At 36.6% G+C, this 18,776-nt stretch overlaps 1 protein-coding gene across 1 annotated transcript; it reads left to right on the top strand.

Annotated features, from left to right (window-relative positions):
* The first annotated feature begins 4,163 nt into the window (after positions 1-4,163).
* On the top strand, positions 4,164-15,393 carry LOC122084786 (ATP-dependent RNA helicase DEAH12, chloroplastic-like). The gene is given in 5 exon segments (XM_042653216.1): positions 4,164-4,560; positions 10,961-11,250; positions 12,231-14,754; positions 14,757-14,837; positions 14,840-15,393. Coding segments are annotated over 5 exon segments (3,846 nt in total).
* The last annotated feature ends 3,383 nt before the right edge of the window (positions 15,394-18,776 follow it).

The following is an 18,776-nucleotide window of genomic DNA, read 5'->3' as shown; positions in this document are numbered from 1 at the left end:
AGTTTACCCTTAATTAAATATCCTCTCATGTCTGACATGCATCCTCGTCTATGTCCATGCATACTTTCGGTTCTCCAACTATATTATGCACTCTTCCATTTTCATCCTCTACTCTAGGATTTAGTGAACTCTGAATATGTATAAACTTTACATGTCAGGGAGGGATATGGGTTCTATCTATTTACAAATTTGGGCCTACCTCAACTGTCATGTAGATAGGCTGGTCTAGATTAGCAAAATGTCAATTTTGACTTAAATTCATACAAATACTTCCATATGCCGTTGTATACCTACCCACTTTGACCACTACTTGCACTCTCCCATAGTCCTGAATTCTCAGAGCTCTACTTTATCTCTTTGCAAACTCAATTTAGGAAATTTTATGTGTGCAGGACCTCGGGGTCTACTTGTCCATGAAACTTTAACCCCCCCTTCTGGTATTCCACTTGGAAGATTTCTAGGCGCTTTCATAACTTTCTAATTAAGGTGGTATGCTTTTTACTATATTCTGGTTAGTTCTCCTACGAAGAAAGAGTGAATGAAAGCCAAAGCCACAAATTTAAATTCATATTACAAGGATAAGGTAAGTTACGAATGTTGCGACCTAGTGGTCAAGGGGTTGAAATAGCCTCTTGATATTCTCGCAGTAAGGCTGTCTAATTCTTGCCCCTGACCTTGCAAATGCGGGAGCCTTGTGCATCGGGTACGCCATTTTTATTACATGAGAAGCTTGAGGTCTCTAACCAACAACTAAAGCTACCTCATTACTGACACTACTAAAAGCATTACAGGTTGGGTTGTGGGTATTTTGGTAGAGGGGCAAATACAACTACTAATAACTGATTATTTGTTGAAGGAAATCATATTGAAGGATGTGCTAGGGCTGTTCTTACTGGAGCAAAACATGCACAAAGGAGGGGATGGGTTTTAAAGGAAATTTGGACAAATTCATAATTGGTCCATAAACTTTTTTTTGAACTGGACAATTTTTACTGGCCCATTAAAGTGGCTCCAATCTTTTTGTCTGTATATATATCTATACAGAATATTACTTATAGATGTATTCCTGAGTCCAGTCCAGTACTACATTTTGTATCCCTAGCTAGGGAAACTATGGCGGCAAGTGATACTACTAATATTGACTCCATATCTAGCCATGTTAGTTGTTTCTAAATATATGTATCGTTTTTCTGTTCCCATAAAAAAAATAATAAAAAAAAAAACAAAACAAAATAAAAAAAGCAAAAAACTAAAGCTACCTCCTGAAAACAAAAAATTAATAATAATAAATAAATTGTACTTATATTAATTTCCTGCACACACAACAAGGCTCAAGCTGGGTTTCAAAAATTGGAATGGGATCGATCAATATGTATCATAATCAATTTGGATGAATCACACTATTCTCTCTGAAGATGGACAAGGAGGACAAGGAGAATGAATAAAAAATAGAAACAAAAAAGGGAAAATTGAATAAAAAAAGAAAAAAGTAAAGAAGGACAAGAGAGACGATGAGAACCTATTAGAAAAAAAGAGGGGTAATTTAGTAATTTAAAAAAAAAATGAGAAGAAAAAGAGATAAAAATTCACTATTTGAGGGAATCATAAACAAAGTTTAAGGTATGAGAATTAATAAATATAGGTTAAGTATAGAGTGATAATAATTGCTCCAATTGTATTTGATTAAGGATGCCTTTTGATGAAGAATTGATTTAGGGTCATCGTCAAGTTGTGCATGACAATCGAATTATTAAAATACAAATTCAATGCTTGGAAGATCAAATCTCTCCACCATCAATAGAGATCTCTGCCATTTTCAAACATATAAAGCTTTTTCAAGAAAGTTAAACTAAAATTATTACACCATGTGACATAGTTGAGTTTAATTTTAGACAACATTTGGATAGTTACCTAAAATATTCTATGGGCAAAAGAACCATGTTGATGCGGTCAATGAGAACACAGGTAGAAGCATCTTCACTGCACACAACGGAGAGACAAAATAGTCTTTTTGCACTTGCTTGTATCTGGATGTTTCCTACACTACGTCAAATCGAAAGAATTCTTTTTCCTATATTTCATTCTTGGTGGAAAATATGAAATATGATATCGCAACCCAGGCCTAACCTTTTTGGGCTCAATCCAACCAAGTCCGACCATAGTTGACCTTGCCAGCCCCCATTATTTTTAGCAATTCAAGACTAGACAAAGTCATGCTAGCCACGTTTTATAACTATATTGCATGATTTTGCTTCTTTGGTTTTCTTAAAGGCTAGCCTTAAGACTCATAATTTTAATTTTTTTTTGAATAAATTATATATTTGTAATTATGATCGTATGCCATTGACGGGTTGTGGTTGGCCATAGGTTTTCATCTTAAATATTTTCATGATTAGAGGTAGAACTGGGCATTCTATTCATATGGTCATTATATTGTGAGTGCTTATGAATGTTGATTCATGGACACATATGAGTGTACATATTGTGTGTGTACAATGAATTTGATCAAATAGGAATCTTGAATGAAATATTGTCAATTGTTGAAGGACAAGATTCTTTTTAGTAGTTTTTTTATTGGTCTCTAGACTTAAGAGGTCCTTATCATTGCAGGTAGGTATTATGGGTTTTGGTGTATTAATGGTCAATGTCCTTCGGACTATATATCAGTACACTAGATTCATAGTGTTTGGTTGTAGACGAAAGAGACGCTCAACACGGAATCCATTTCCATTTATTTGGAGAATACCAAGAGAGAGTATTTGGACATGATTGGATGAAATTCAGGATCCGATTCACATTTTGTAAAATATTTACAAAATTTTCTCTAAATTATTAATACATATTAATATTTAATTTAAAAATGTTTTGGAAATATTTTAAGATTCCCAATCAGAAGTCCAGATTCATTGTGCGACATTCCGACAAACTTTGGCCATGATAGTCTTATTTCCATGCCTAGAGGTTTGTCAAGTGATATTATTCAGTGGAGAGATTGGATCGATACTTGACTACCATTTGAGCTTGTCATGGTCTTTGATCAGCGAATCATAGGAAGATAGAAAAGAAACTCGATTCGAGGTTTTGGCCGTAGCTGCAACAGGACGAGATCCATAGTCTCGGAAAACTCAAGATCAAGCGATTTCATATAGAGAAGAGATGGGAAATTGGGGTTCGACTGCTGGAATAAGATTGATGTGGTGGTGGGTTCAGTGGCCGGAGAAGAAGAAGAAGATAGATAAAGATGGAGGCGATTGGAAGAAATGGGTAAATATCTTAGGCCTTAGACTCCCTACCTTACTAATCCGACTGTTGGGTTCATTTGATGGTGCCGCAAAAAATAGGAACTCATGAATCAGTTGGTCACAAATTCACCATAGAAGATGATTGGAGCATCACTCCAAAATTGATCAATATCCTAAAATAGTGGTGGCTCGTGTTGCTCCAGGCTAACTAAACCGAGATACCTACCACTAGGGTTTGGGTAGATGAGAATGAAGAAGAAAGTTCGATTAGGACCTGGTTTGGGTTATGGAGAAGAATGGAAGATGGAAGTTCAGCCATGGATGAGGATGGTTGCAAAATGAAGGAGAAGATCCTACAACCTCCTTAGGGTTTTTTTTTCATACAACCCTCTGGGTAGTAGTGCAGGTTGTCGGGTAAAATGAGATATTGGTTTTTGAAAATAATAAAAATGGGTTGAGATGTAATGACCGATGGATTGAAAGATGCCAAGTGTTACAATGGCAGGGGCTTATTGCACCGTACAGCCAGAAGGCCTTCCTTTCGAATAAAAAAGAGGAGGAAATAGAAGGTAGGGGCTTTTCATCTCATCAATCAATCAGGGCTAATATTCCAGGTAGGGTCTGGAGTTTCATATGAAGTTGTAATACACTGCCCTAGATATGCTCTTTCCTATGGTGTATGACTGCTAATGGTGTTGCTTCAGCTGAAGGTCTCAACAGAAGACAAATCCCAATTGATCCTTCTTGTTCAAGATGTGGAACACAATCTGAATCCATTGACCATATCATTCTTCATTGCCCATTTGCTAAGGCCATTTGGTTCGGGTTCTCTCTCTCCCATCAGGTCCCTGATGATCCCTCCTTTCTCATTCACTCTTGGATCCAACAATGGTGTGACCTCAGTTCACACAGGATAAAATAATGACCAAGAAGAACTTCAGCTTGTGTTCCTTTGTGGTTTGGATGCTTTGTCTTGCTAGGAATGAGTTCATCTTCAAAAGATATAATTGGACCCCTTCTGATGTGATATGCAAAGCTGAAGCTTTCTTTAACGAGTTCAATCAGCCCAAGTCTCATGAAGATCAGGTTGTGGATCATCCTGCTGCTACTCCACCAAGGCAAGATCAACATCTAGTTTGGATTCCTCCCCCTCTTGATGTGGTGAAAATCAATGCTGATGCATCCTTTGTTAAAGATAAGTCTTTTGGTACCTTAGGTTTTATCATTCGTAATCACAATGGATCTCTATTGTTGGCTGCATTGAATCCAACACCAATGTACTCAATCATTAGTGGAGAAGCTGAAGCAATTAAGGAAGGTATTTTTGAAGCAATTGGTTTAGGATATTTTCGGCTATGGGTGGAATCAAACAACCTAGAGGTGATTACTATCCTTTCAAACGATTCCAGCTGTATTCCTTTTCAAATCCGGCCTAATATCGAGGATATCAAGTTCATGTGTGCCAGCCCTATAGAGTGTTCATTTTCTTATGTTCCAATGGTTGCTAACGGTATTACCAACACCCTTGCAAGGAGAGGCCTGTCCTTCCGGTGTAGGACAGTATGGCCCAAACCACTCCTTGGTTGAATCAGCTCTACGAAGCTGATGCCTTGGCTTGTAATCGGTCTTTTTTTCAATAAGATTTCGCATTACCAATAAAAAAAAAAAAATCCACCATGAAGGCTTGGATCAAGTGGGCAATGTGGTACAACCCTCCTAGATCTAAGGCAATCATGGGAACTATGGAATTTCTTAGTTATTACAAGTGTTAATAAATCTAATGTGAGGGATAGACACACTGCCTGTGTGCGATAAGCTATCATATGACACCAATGGGAGCATGGGAAGCGGTATTATACAGGAGGGGTAGAAAAGTCATTTTAAATGGGAAGAGATAAAAATAATGAACGCTAAATTATGGTATACCAGCAGTGTTCCTATTTTTTCTCTTAAATCTATTTCGAGAATCAGAAATTTTTTGTTACAAATCTTTATTTTAGAGAGAGAGAGAGAGAGAGAGAATCACATCCATAGGCGAACAGTGCCTCACATGCCGTGTTTGTAACATCATCTGCATCACCTTAGCTGATGTAGAGATCAAGCCTACACTATAGTTGCATGGGAGCAAGACCTGAGCAAACTCCTTGCCTACAGGCCACATAATTCGACCTGAGACCAGCAGCCCCGTGCGAAGTGATGCCGCGAGCCACCCGAGCATGCAAGGGTTGTGGACTAATGCGTGGAGATAACGAATTTGGATCCATTGTACGTACTTTACTTGGACATATATGTCAGGATCCAACATTTGTTTCACATTCAGACAATTCAGGTGTGTCAATTGGATGGTTTGATTTGGTTTCGGTCGGGTTGAATTGGTTTTGGTATAGGAATGAAGGAAATCAAAATCAATCTGTTAAGGAACTTTGGTTTTTGGTCGGTTTCGGTTTCAATTTATTTCAATTCTTCAATATCGGGTTAATACCGATTTAGATCGGTTTATTATTGGGTTTGAACCATAATGAATCTTATAATTATAACTTATAGTGACAAAATTTGAAGAAAAAAAACACTTTAAATTTATTATCAATTTCTCTATTCATAACCTAATATTCAATTATTTGTAACAATTCCCCTTACAATAAAAAATTTTCACTCATATTGTAAAAAATGGATGGTCAATTCATCAATTTATAATCTTATAATCATTTATTTTTTTGTCGATTTCATTCGGTTTGGTTTCGATTTAGTTATTGGTTGGTTCGGTTTAGATCAATTTTCAACTGGTCCCAACATATCTCAGTCCAAAATCAATCCAATAAGGATCAGTTTGATTCGGTTCAAATTATATCGATTGGTTTTATCAATTCGAGCTAAGTTTTGACACCCCTACTTGAAGCATACATATAAATAATTAAAATAACTTATTGTGATTTATATGAGGCTTATTAGCTATTGATAAGATCTGGATGATACAAATTACCAAAGAATGAGAGAAACAACGATCAAGTTTCAAGCTGAAAATCCAACCCCACTTCAGGATGGAAAGAGAGAGAATAGGGAGGGATCCTCTGTTTTGCTTCTCTTCATTCTTTTGTCCTTTGTTTTATTTCCCTTCTGTCTTACTACAACCTTGTCTTTATATTCTATATGGTATATGGCTATACATTATTGTGTATAAAATACCCACCAAATTATATAAGGTATTGTTCTAGAATTCGGTATCATATCCATTAATATATCATTGGAGCCAGATACCAATATGAATTTTTAAAAAGTTAATTTTTTTATGATGTGATTGAGAAGTGACTTTTTTATGCCAATATAAAATTTCTTTTCTTTTCTTTTCTTATTATGTCAACCAATCACCAAGAAATTTTTTTTTTCTTTTTTTTTCCTTATCAATCAAACACTTATAAATTTTTATTTTTCTTTTCTTTTCTTTTCTATGTTACCAAACAGAGCCTAAAGTAAAAAATGTGTAATTTGGTGACCACTCTGGCCCATCCCTCATGACTTCACACATTACCATCGACTATTGAAGTTTGTTCCCCCAATATATTCTCCTTTTATTGTTAGCAATTAGAGCCCAAACAGCCCTTAGGGTTTTGCACTGTGGAGAAATGACCATTTTCCCCCAAAATGATTGGGAAGCCCAACTCTATTAGAATGTGATGAAACTCATCGAATATCATATTTCTATCATATTAAAACATGTCACAAATCTAAAATTGTTTGACCATTCTATTGGGTAATTGTATTACAATTTCTTACAAAAATAAAACAAATTGCAATATAAAGCTTTTGCAGTAGAAATTACTATGATGTTTTAGTATTGATCATTGGCTGAAATGAGATGAGGAAAAGCTTGAAATAGATGTTGAATCACCACCACAGCAAATGAAGAAACTTCGACCAAAATTGAAGTTGAGTCACACTTGTAGTGCTGCCTTTAAGCTAATTGATGCCCTCTACTGCCAAGAGTTGTTCTGCACCTCTACCTTCGGGATAAAACAACTTCCCACTAGAAGATGAGATAGTTCGTCTAGTCCCTTCAAGGAACAAAAAGCTACAAAAAGCTACAGCACAGCAGCCCCCTCTAACCTTACACAAGACTTAGAAAAAATAGAAGAAAGAGAAAGGCTTGTATGGTTGCAAAAAGTAGAAATATATGGAGTATCAATGTGTGAATGTATATCTTTGCAAGGTATTTGGTTGGATTTATATAGACCCAAAATCAACCGTTGCACCCTCTTGGATTCCCCAAGAATAACCTCTAACTAATGGCAAGTTAATTGAAGAATAATGTCACATGAACATGAATTGAAAATTAATTCAATAAATTGAATTAATCGCAATTAATTTCTTAACTCACCTCCCGACTCATGGTAGTGACCATGAATGGATTTTAAGGCACCCATATAATGACATTGACCATTTACCTCCATTTGACAATAACCTATGGCATGAATTAAGAATTACTTTTATAAATGAAATTAATCCAAATAAATTATCTTTGCCCACCTCTCCACTCATGGTAATGGCCATGAATGGACTTTAAGGCTCCCATAGGGTGTTATTGACCATTTTTCACTACCTTGACCATAAGGGTCTCACACCATTACAAGTCATAAAACACAAAAGAAAACCTCATTTTAAAACTTAATTATAATAAAATAAATATAAATTCTAACAATCCCCCACAAGTTTCAAATGACATGAAAGACACATTTGCTATGACTGTATTAGACACTATAGGACGCATCGTTGTAGGTGTCTTTCGGACTTGAACCTACACTAGGTCTAATGAGTCGTGCTACAATGTACGAGTAGAGTCAGACTCCTTAAACCTTTTCTCATTGGTGTAGCTGATCGACCCATCAACCACATCCCATAAATCGACTTTTTGAGCTACTCATCATAAGGATGTGAATTTGTAATCGAAACCATTTATCAAAATCAAACCGATCCGTTTACACCAAAATCGTAAAATCTTTTAGTAAATTATGCGATTATGGTTTCAAGTTTCAAGCCGATTAGCTAAACAGGTTGGGTCGATTTTAACCTCAAAACCCATTGGTTTCAAATCGAATTGAAACCGTTTAAACCAACCGATCCGATTAATCCAAATAACAAATAAATAAAGCAGGGGCAGTAATCCGTATAAAATTAAATTAAGTGTCCATCCTGCTTTGGTATGATTTATTGTAATTCAGTTCAAGTTTAGGCTTCAGATCATGAACTTGTAATCTATATATGTTACTGTGTTATTATGTTATCACAAATGGGGTGTTTTGGCTGAACCACCTGTCATTTTTATATTTTATGTTGTAGAAGGTTGGATTTGAATGTTGTATGATATTAGTTATCTATATTTGAGAATGGCCATGCAAAGAAATAGCATTAGATTATCAAATTAAGACATACCATCGTTAATATAGAATCTCTTATTTGTGGTTGCCAATTATTTTTGAATAAGCTTATGATCTTTAGTTTAGAGATGGTTGCAAGTTATAACAAACCGATTGTGAACCGTTTTACAAATAGTATGGAATAAATCGAAATTGAAACTATTTACTAAACGGTCACGATTTCAGAAAGTGGAACTGTTTAGTTAATGGTGCGGTTATGGTTTTAGTCAAATAAATGTGAACCGAACCGAACCGATCCGCACCATTTAAACCAAAATCAAACCGATTAACACCCTTAACCCATCATATAATCACTTTAGACTTTTAAACCAGCTATGCCCCTTATCTTGGACTCATAAATGTTTAGAGAATTTGCCTATAAGTTCTCATCGGCGGTAGCTACACCCCCTACATTCACTTAGGTTAGTCCCCAATGTGCACCACAATTAACACACCCCCATATTTCCTGAAATTGGACTAATTAAGAGTTTTACCGCTCAACTTTTCTCCTTATGGTGGTACTACTATCACCATCTACATCTTGGAATGAATACTTAAATAAACAGTAGTATTGAGCTGATCACCCATGACTTCGTTTGTACCCCTTGAACCTAATTTAGGCATTAAGCTTCTTCACATAGGTAGGGTGTCCATCACATGACCTAAGAATTAGGTATCAACCCCATTCCTGTAGATGCACTACACAAGTTCTTGACAGACATAGGCTTTGTGAACATGTCAACTTAGTTACTTTCTGACTTCACATAATCGATAGCTATTATTACTTCATCTATGTATTGTCTCACAAGATTATGACTTAGGTGTATATGCCTCATTTTACCATTGTATATCTAGTTCTTGGCTAGATGTATAGCCGCTTGATTAACAATGTAGTGATATCGATGGCACCAATTTTGGCCACAATGGAATATCTGTCATTAAGTTTCTAAGCCATTCGACTTCCATTCTTGTCTTTTGTAAAGCTACGAACTCAACTTCCATAGAAAACCTGTCCTACAAGATTGCTTTGTGGACTTTATGAGATGGCACCGCCTACTAGTGTAAATATATACCCACTAGTAGCTAAGGACTCGTTTGTATTCGAGATCTAATTTGCATCACTGTACTCTTCTAACACCACTGATTTACCACTATAGTATAAATTATAGTTTATAGTGCCTTTTAGGTACCTCAATAACCTATCAATCGCACTCCAATGCTCCTTACTTAGATTATGAGTATGTTGACTCAACTTTCCTACCTTAAGGGCAATATCAGGATGCATACAATTAATTAGATATGTGACTGAACCAATAATTTGAGCATATCTTTTTTGATTCACTGGTTCACCGAAGTTTCTTTTCAAATGACATCTCATTTCAAAAGGTGTTTTAACCATTGAAACTTCATAGTACCCATACTTTTTAAGTATATTTTCTATATAATGGGCTTGGGATAGTGAAATATTATTCTGTTACTTGATGATCTTGATCCCAAGGATCATATCAACCTCTCATAAGTCCTTTATGTTAAAACTAGACATCAAAAGTTTCTCAGGTTGATTCACTATTTTCAAGTTTATTCCCATTAAGAGCATATCATCTACATATAACAGTATGAATACGCCCTTATCACTATGAAACCTGTTATATAAGCACCTTTCAGCATCGTTCACAACGAAATCATTTAAAATTAGAACTTTATCTAATTTTTTATGCCATTGCTTTGGCGCCTGCTTCAATCTATATAAAAATTTTTGAATCTTACAAACTTTTTGCTCTTATCCATTTACAACACAACCTTCTGGTTGCTTTATATAAAGTTTCTCCTCTAAATCCCCATTTAGAAATGTCGTTTTCACATCCATTTGATGGATGATCAGGTTATGTATTGATGTCATTGTTAACATAACCCTTACTATAGCAATTTTAGAGACTAGGGCAAATGTGCCAAAGTAACTAATATTAAGCTTTTGCCTAAACCCTTTGACTACAAGTCTAGCCTTGAAACGATCAAGTGACCCATCACTTTTTAGTTTCTTTCGAAATATCCACTTGGTTTCCAAAGTTTTGGAACCAATTGGTAAATTTACGAATTCCCAAATATTATTCTCTAAGATTGAATCTAGTTCACTCTTGATTGCTTTCTTCCAAAAGACGGCATCCAATGATTTAATAGCCTCTTTGTATGTAAAATGATCTTTGTCTATTAGATAGACAAGCCACTCATCATTCGAATATTTTAGTCTTTTGAGTCACTTGCTTATCCTTAATTGACTTTCATCACCATTACCCAAGTATCGGAGTCTAGTTGGTTTTGATGAACTTAGGCTGAAGAAAAAGGGGCTTGTCACAGCAAGGGAGTTGATTGCAAAGAGGATCAGGGAATTTAGGTCTGCCATGAACTGTATACTGGATTATCTCAATGGATTAACTTTACGAGGAACTTCTGATGAGACGGTCGAGGTTTTAAGGCTTGGTGGTGATTTCAATTGGAGTCGGATTCATCAGATTATGTTGCAGGAGATTCGGCACCTCGATGAGGGTTTGCCTATTTATGCTTCCCGGAAAGAAATTCTTCAGGAAATACATTATCAACAGGTATGCTAATTCTCATGTATTTTCTCACTTAGTTTCTTATGGGTGTTCAATGCACACTTCAGCTGAATTGATGAACTCAATTGCTATTTTCTATATGAAATTAGATGCCTTGTCCTAAGCAGTGTCGACTGGTTGAAGCTAGCATTTTCCAATTGAACTATGTCTGATTTGTGCTTTTTGTTGACCTGTGCCTTCTTTGTGTTCTTTCCCCTCCTTTCTACATAGAAGAGTCTTCTGGTCGCTTCTAATGTTTCTGGAAGTCCCCCCGCCCCCAACATTTGCTTGGTGGTGGAGCCAGTGTTATCAATTCGGCCGAATAATTTGCGAATTATTCGGCCGAACCGAATTTTTCCGAATTTTATCAAAAATTCGGACTGAATCCGAATTAAAAATAAAATTCGGTAAAATTCACGATTTTTTCAAAAGTGAATATAAAACGCGAATAATTCAGACCGAATCCGAATTAAACCGAATTATTCGGTCCACTTAAATAGTATTTAAAAAAAAAAACCAAAAAAAAAAAAAAAAAAAACCAAAAAAAAAAAATAAAAAAAACCCAATAATCTTTTTTGACCGAATCCTTAAATTAATCAACCGAATTATTCCGAATAATTCTCCGCTCGAATAATTCCCGAATCCGAATTTGCTAACTATGGGTGGAGCTTGGGCTTGAGAGTTTAAGTGCAAATGTGATATCTGATTTATGTCAGATGGTCCTTGATGTTTACTTATCTAACCTATAAATATTTCAATGACCAATTGGTATTGACAAAATATCAGTCATTGATGGAACTGAATTTGTCCAGTTGGTAGAATTTTTTTTTTTTTGATATTTAAATAAAAATGCAATTTATTTTTTTCTTCAAATGAAGTATCATGTCAAAAGGGTTAGTATTATCAGGTGCCTGGTCAAAATATGTTATATTTTTTAAATTCTGTTACTTGTATTTGATGCTTTTGTTCTTACGTCCTTCACACAGGTCATGGTCTTGATTGGAGAGACTGGTTCAGGAAAGAGTACGCAGTTGGTTCAGTTTCTTTCTGATTCAGGAGTAGGAGCTGAAGACTCCATTATATGCACTCAGCCTCGCAAAATTGCTGCTATATCCTTGGCACAAAGGGTTAGGGAAGAAAGTAAAGGTTGTTATGAAGATAATTTAGTTACTTGTTATCCAACCTACTCATCTACCCACAGTTTTGATTCCAAGGTAGTTTTTATGACGGACCACTGTCTACTACAACACTTCATGAAGGATAAAAATTTGACTAATATTTCATGCATTATCGTAGATGAGGCTCATGAAAGGAGCTTGAACACTGATCTTCTTTTGGCACTGCTTAAAGAGCTGCTGAAGCAGAGGCCTGGTCTAAGGCTTATCATAATCTCTGCAACTGCTGATGCAGATAAGCTTTCAGATTACTTCTTTGGTTGTAGGACCTACCATGTTGTGGGAAGAAATTTTCCTGTTGACATCAAATATGTTCCTTGTGCATCTGAAGGAACTTCTTCCATTTCAAAAGCTTATTCTGGTGCTTGTGCTTCTTATGTTTCTGATGTTGTGAATAAGGTGACTGAGATTCACAGAACAGAGGAAAAAGGGGCCATACTTGCTTTTTTGACTTCTCAGATGGAAGTGGAATGGGCTTGTGAGAATTTTCAGGTCCCCAATGTAGTTGCACTTCCCTTACATGGGAAACTTTCTAATGAAGAGCAAAGTCATGTTTTCCATGACTACCCTGGAAAGAGGAAAGTCATTTATGCCACTAATTTAGCTGAGACATCATTGACTATTCCTGGGGTTAAGTATGTAGTAGATTCTGGCATGGTCAAAGAGAGCAGGTTTGAACCCAACACTGGTATGAATGTCCTTAAAGTTTGCAGGGTTAGTCAAAGTTCTGCTGATCAACGTGCTGGCCGTGCTGGTCGAACAGCACCTGGAAAATGTTACAGAATGTACTCAAAAAATGATTTTCAGTCCATGCTGTCACACCAGGAACCAGAGATTTGTAGGGTTCATCTTGGTGTTGCAGTTCTGAGGATTTTTGCGCTGGGAATCAAGAAGGTACAAGAGTTTGATTTTGTTAATGCACCAACTCCCAAGGCAATTGACATGGCAATAAGGAATCTTATTCAGTTGGGTGCTATTACATTAAAAAATGATGCTTTTGAATTAACTGACGATGGTCGGTATTTGGTAAAATTGGGTATTGAGCCTCGACTGGGAAAACTGATCCTTGCTGGTATCCATCATGGTTTGCGTAAAGAGGGCCTTGTTCTTGCTGCGGTAATGGCTAATGCGAGTAACATTTTCTGCAGAGTTGGTACTGATGAAGATAAATTGAAAGCAGACCGTCTGAAGATTCAATTCTGCCATCAGGATGGGGACCTCCCAACGCTGCTCTCTGTTTATAAGGAATGGGAGGTTGTGTCCAAAGAAAGGAAAAATAAATGGTGCTGGGATAACAGCATAAATGCAAAGACCATGCGGAGATGTAAAGAAACTGTTTCTGAATTGGAACATTGCCTTAAAAGTGAACTAAATATAATTGTCCCAAGTTACTGGGTCTGGGATCCACGCCTGTCCTCTGGGCATGATAAAAATCTGAAGAGGGTCATACTGTCATCCCTTTCAGAAAATGTTGCTATGTATTCTGGATATGATCGACTTGGATATGAAGTGGCCTTAACTGGTCAACATGTTCAACTGCATCCTTCATGTTCGTTGCTAATATATGGTTGGAAGCCAAGTTGGGTAGTGTTTGGCGAACTCCTATCAATATCAAATCAATATTTGGTTTGTGTTACTGCTTTTGACTTCGAATGCTTGTCTACCCTTTGTCCCCCTCCTTTGTTCAACATTTCAAATATGAATAGCCGGAAGCTGCAGGTGAGTTTGATGACTGGATTTGGCAATGTTGTATTGAAAAGATTCTGTGGTAAATCAAACAATAACTTGCTCCATCTTGTATCACGCATTCAAACAGAAATGGACAGACAGATCGGTATTGAAGTTGATGTTGATAAGGGAAAAATTCAATTGTTTGCCACTGCAGAAGACATGGGGAAGTTTTCTAGTCTTGTGAATGAAGCATTGAATTATGAAATGAAATGGTTAAAAGATGAATGTCTAGAGAAATGCTTGTACCGTGGTGGGTCCGGTGTTTCTCCTGTGGCTTTGTTTGGAGCTGGTGCTGAAATTAAGCATTTGGAACTGGACAAAAGATATTTGTCTGAGGATGTATTCCATTCAGATGCAGGCACTCTTGATGATAAGGAACTTCTTTTGACTTTTGAAGAAAGGGCATCTGGTAACTGTAGCTTCCACAAATATGTCTGCATTGGACAGGATGGTGAAGACAGTGAAAAGTGGGGCAGGATAACATTTCTTACTCCTGAAGCTGCTGAAAAAGCAGTTGAGGAGCTAAATGGTTTTGAATACAGAGGATCTCCACTGAACATATCCCCTTCCTCTATAAGCTTTGGAGGTGACCAAAAAATGTTTTCATTCCTGCTGTAAATGCCAAGGTTTTTTGGCCACGTCGATATAGCAAGGGTGTTGCAATCATTAGGTGTGCAAGACAAGATGTTATTCTATCATTGATGACTGTTCTTGCTTGCCAATTGGTGGTCGGTTTGTTCGTTGTGAACATAGCAACAAGAACAGGGATTCTATTGTCATGAGTGGGCTTGACAAAGAAACATCTGAACAAGAAATTTTTGAAATTTTGAGTACTGTAACAGATAGGAGAATTCTGGATGTTTTCCTGGTAAGAGGAGACACTGTTACTAACCTACCATCTGCTTGTGAAGAAGCAGTTCTTAGGGAAATTGCTCCCTTCATGCCTACCAAGAGCCCCTCAAGCAATTATTGCCAAGTACAAGTATTCCATCCTGAACCGAATGATTTTTTGATGAAAGCTATGATAACTTTTGATGGAAGACTGCATTTGGAGGCAGCAAAGGCTTTGCAGAATTTACAGGGGAAGGTACTCCCCGGCTGTTTACCATGGCAGAAGATACGATGCCAACAGATGTTTCATAGCTCTGTATCCTGTCCGGCTACTGTTTATTCTGTTATTAAGAAGCAGCTGGATTCTTTATTTGAGAGCTTCAAGCATCGAGACGGTACTTCCTGTTGTTAGAACTCCCTATGGGTTTGAGTTTGAAACCCTATTGAGGAAACCACACAGGAAAAACAAGAACACGAATCTAATAAAATTATGGATGATCGATTTGTACCTTTCACCTAGTATGCTGAAGATGATTGATGTTGGGCACTCCCACTTTCGCTCTCTTGGCTTGGCTATGGATCTTCTACAGCCTCTTAAACCTCCTTGGTTCTCTCACTTTAGTTGTAAAGTGAGGAAGAGTGAATAATGGTTGTAGGGACCCTAAACCTAGTATTTATAATACTGTCCTGCACTCAAAACCCTAAACCACAATGGGTTGAGCCAGCATATCCCTAAGCTTGAGAGTGGACCGAACCGGTTCATGCAATTTGACTCTCACCCATTTAATCAACCCGAATAATTAATTTAGCCCATAAATCCAACAATCTCCCACTTGGGCTACATTAATTATAAGGATGTCTTTTAAATTGGTGTGGCCATAGAATCTTATTACATTAACCACTCTTACTGTGATTCAATTGAAAAATCACTCACATCGAATAACAGCAGAAGATACACCTCAATATACGGCATACAACTTTCTGTTATTACAAACATAAGTAAGTTTCTTAACACGAATCTATGTGGGATACCATCATAGAAATATTGACATATCCTCAAATTACACTGTTGTCATTTTATGTAGGTCCTTAACTGAGATATTAACCTTCACTGTGGCAAATCGCCTTTGATCTGTGGTTAATATCTAACTGTGGCCTTCCGCCTATAAACTGTGGCAAATATTGCCTATGAACTGTGACAAATACTGTCTTAAAATGTGGCAAACATTACCTTTTGAACTGTGGCAAAATATTGCCTATAACTAAGACAATTACTGCCTATAAAAACATTTTCAAATGAAATCATAAACCAAATATTTCAAGAAATAACTGTGCATAATGTAAATGCTAAAACTTAACCATAATTTATCAAACTGTGCCCCAAAACATATGGGCTAAGGTTCAAAACATAAACAAATACTAAACAAAACCAGAACTCCCACTAATCAAGCATTTCAAATAACTGTATGTAAAGAAATCCTAACTACTTGATGTGATCAAATTTTACTTGCTCTCAATTGCTGATGATCAGTCTACCTCACCCTTTCTTAGTATCATTCTGCTTATCAACCCCAAAATTCTTCCTCTTCTCTAACCATTTCTTGAAAATAAAACAGTCATTCTTCACATGTCCTTTCTTATAGCACCAGAAACACTCTACGTTGTTGGTATTCTCTTCATCCTGAGCCTTTTGAGATGTGTCAAGTTCTTGAGAGCTATTAGTCCTATCATATGGCTTGACGCTTCCTCTGTTGGAAAAATTTGTGTTCCTTCTGCTTGGTTCACCAGAAGATCCCTTGTGGAAAGTTGTATGTGCACTCTCAAACCTAGTTTGTTTCAATTTTTCTTCCTCTTGAGTGCAAATGGAAATGAGCTCATTTAGGCTCCAATCGTCCTTCAGTGCAATGTAGGTAGATTGGATAACTTTATACTGACTAGGGAGGGTATTCAGTGCAATGTGTACAATATATTCTTCATCGATCTGTATTCCAAGATCCTTAAGTTTACCAGCATCAATAGCTACACCCAAAATGTATTCTCTAACACTCCCACATCCATCATACCTTGTATTAATTAGCCTGGTCATCAATGTGGTTTTCTCAGCTTTCTTGTTGTGTTGAAATCTAGCTTTAATAGCATCCAGGAATTCTTTTGCAGTGTCTTTGATCTCTATGTTCCCACGTATAATTTCAGGAACTGCCTTTTTTAAAACCAGTATGCACTTTCTGTTTGCTTTAGTCCATTTCTTAAACTTGGTCCTTTCAGCACTTCTGCTCGAGTCTGTGAGAGGCTCAGGTTTAGGCTCCCTAAGTGCCAAGTCTAAGTCAAGAAGACCTAAATGCAATTCTAATTCCTCCACCCACTTTTGATAGTTGTTACCAGTGAGTATTGGGATGGAAGATACATAACTTGAGGGAATGACCATCTTACTACAGCAGTAACAACAACACAATACATGCCAAATATCAAAATATAAACCATAATATAAAAGCATGTAATACCATCAATATATTTTAAATAAGAGTTACAACAAAAAAATGTATCCCTATCCTTTGGGACAGGAATTAGCTGATGCTCTTATATTCTTCTTTTAACTGTGAAAACAACACTAACTTTGGAATTCAATCACCTTTGGGCAAAAGAACTCCAAATTCAATGTCCCTTTCTGAAATGTGGATGATTATCCTCAAACCTTGATGACATAACCTTTGGGAAAGTATCACCTTTACTGTTGGAGAAGATACAATCGAACTGAATGTACCACTTTGGTGGGTTTCACTCAGTTTTATCATATCTTTCCCATTGGAGATGTATATCTTTATGTTCAAAACATACATATAAATGTCACTAGGACAACAATAACCATACAAGAGTCACAACCGCAACTACATTCCTATCCTTTGGGCTAAGAATGCACTGGTCCTCTTGTAAATTTATATTTACTGTGAAAAGAACAATAACTTTTGAAATCCCCTCACCTTTGGGCTTAGGAACCTCTAGGTTACTGTCATTTTCTTAACTTTGGTGACATCACCTTTGGGCAAATGTCACCTACATTGTTTCCCTGTGGAAAATCATGAAATAATAAGATGTACCACTTTGGTGGATTCCACCTCATCATTTCATGGTTTCCTAAAGCAAAATTATTTTGCAACTAAGAATGAGCGGAAGCTTACACCCTTTTCCATATTAACATATCTCAATTTAAAAAAAAAATTTTCTCAATTTCATGGTAACCAATAACATATATATTTTTCAAAGCATTGATTTATGCTATTTTGTTTCAATGATTGAAACTAAATACAACATAAAATTTCAAATAAACATGTCATATTAAAAATTAGATCATTAAATGTGGCCCGAAACAAGAAATCCAACGCAAAAAACAGATTTCAATTTGGCCTTAAAACGAACCTTTAAATGAAATTTAAAGTAGTTTAAATAAAAACCCAAAATGAACAAAAACCAAACAAGCCTTTATTTTTTTTTTTTTTAAATCAATCCAAACCAACCGGTTCGGCCATATGAGTTCCGGGTCAAATTCGGGTCAATTGGTCAATGACCCGGTCAACCTCTGACCGAGTCAAATAGTGCACATGAGTTGACCCACTGTGTCGCCGGTTCAAATCGGTAGGGTTTCCGAGTTGAACCGGCGATGACTCGCCGCCTTTTTTTTATTTTTTTTTATTTTTCTCTCTCCTCCGGCAGCCGATTTCCGACGGCACGTGCCGACGCGTCCGGAGGTTTCCGGTGACTTTCGACATACCGTCGAGACCGTCTTCTCGTGATCTACAA

This window comes from Macadamia integrifolia, chromosome 7 (assembly GCF_013358625.1).
Source record: "Macadamia integrifolia cultivar HAES 741 chromosome 7, SCU_Mint_v3, whole genome shotgun sequence".
NCBI classification, from domain to species: Eukaryota; Viridiplantae; Streptophyta; class Magnoliopsida; order Proteales; family Proteaceae; genus Macadamia; species Macadamia integrifolia.
Note: the sequence above shows the minus strand (reverse complement) of the source record. Positions and strands in the feature narration are given on the sequence as shown.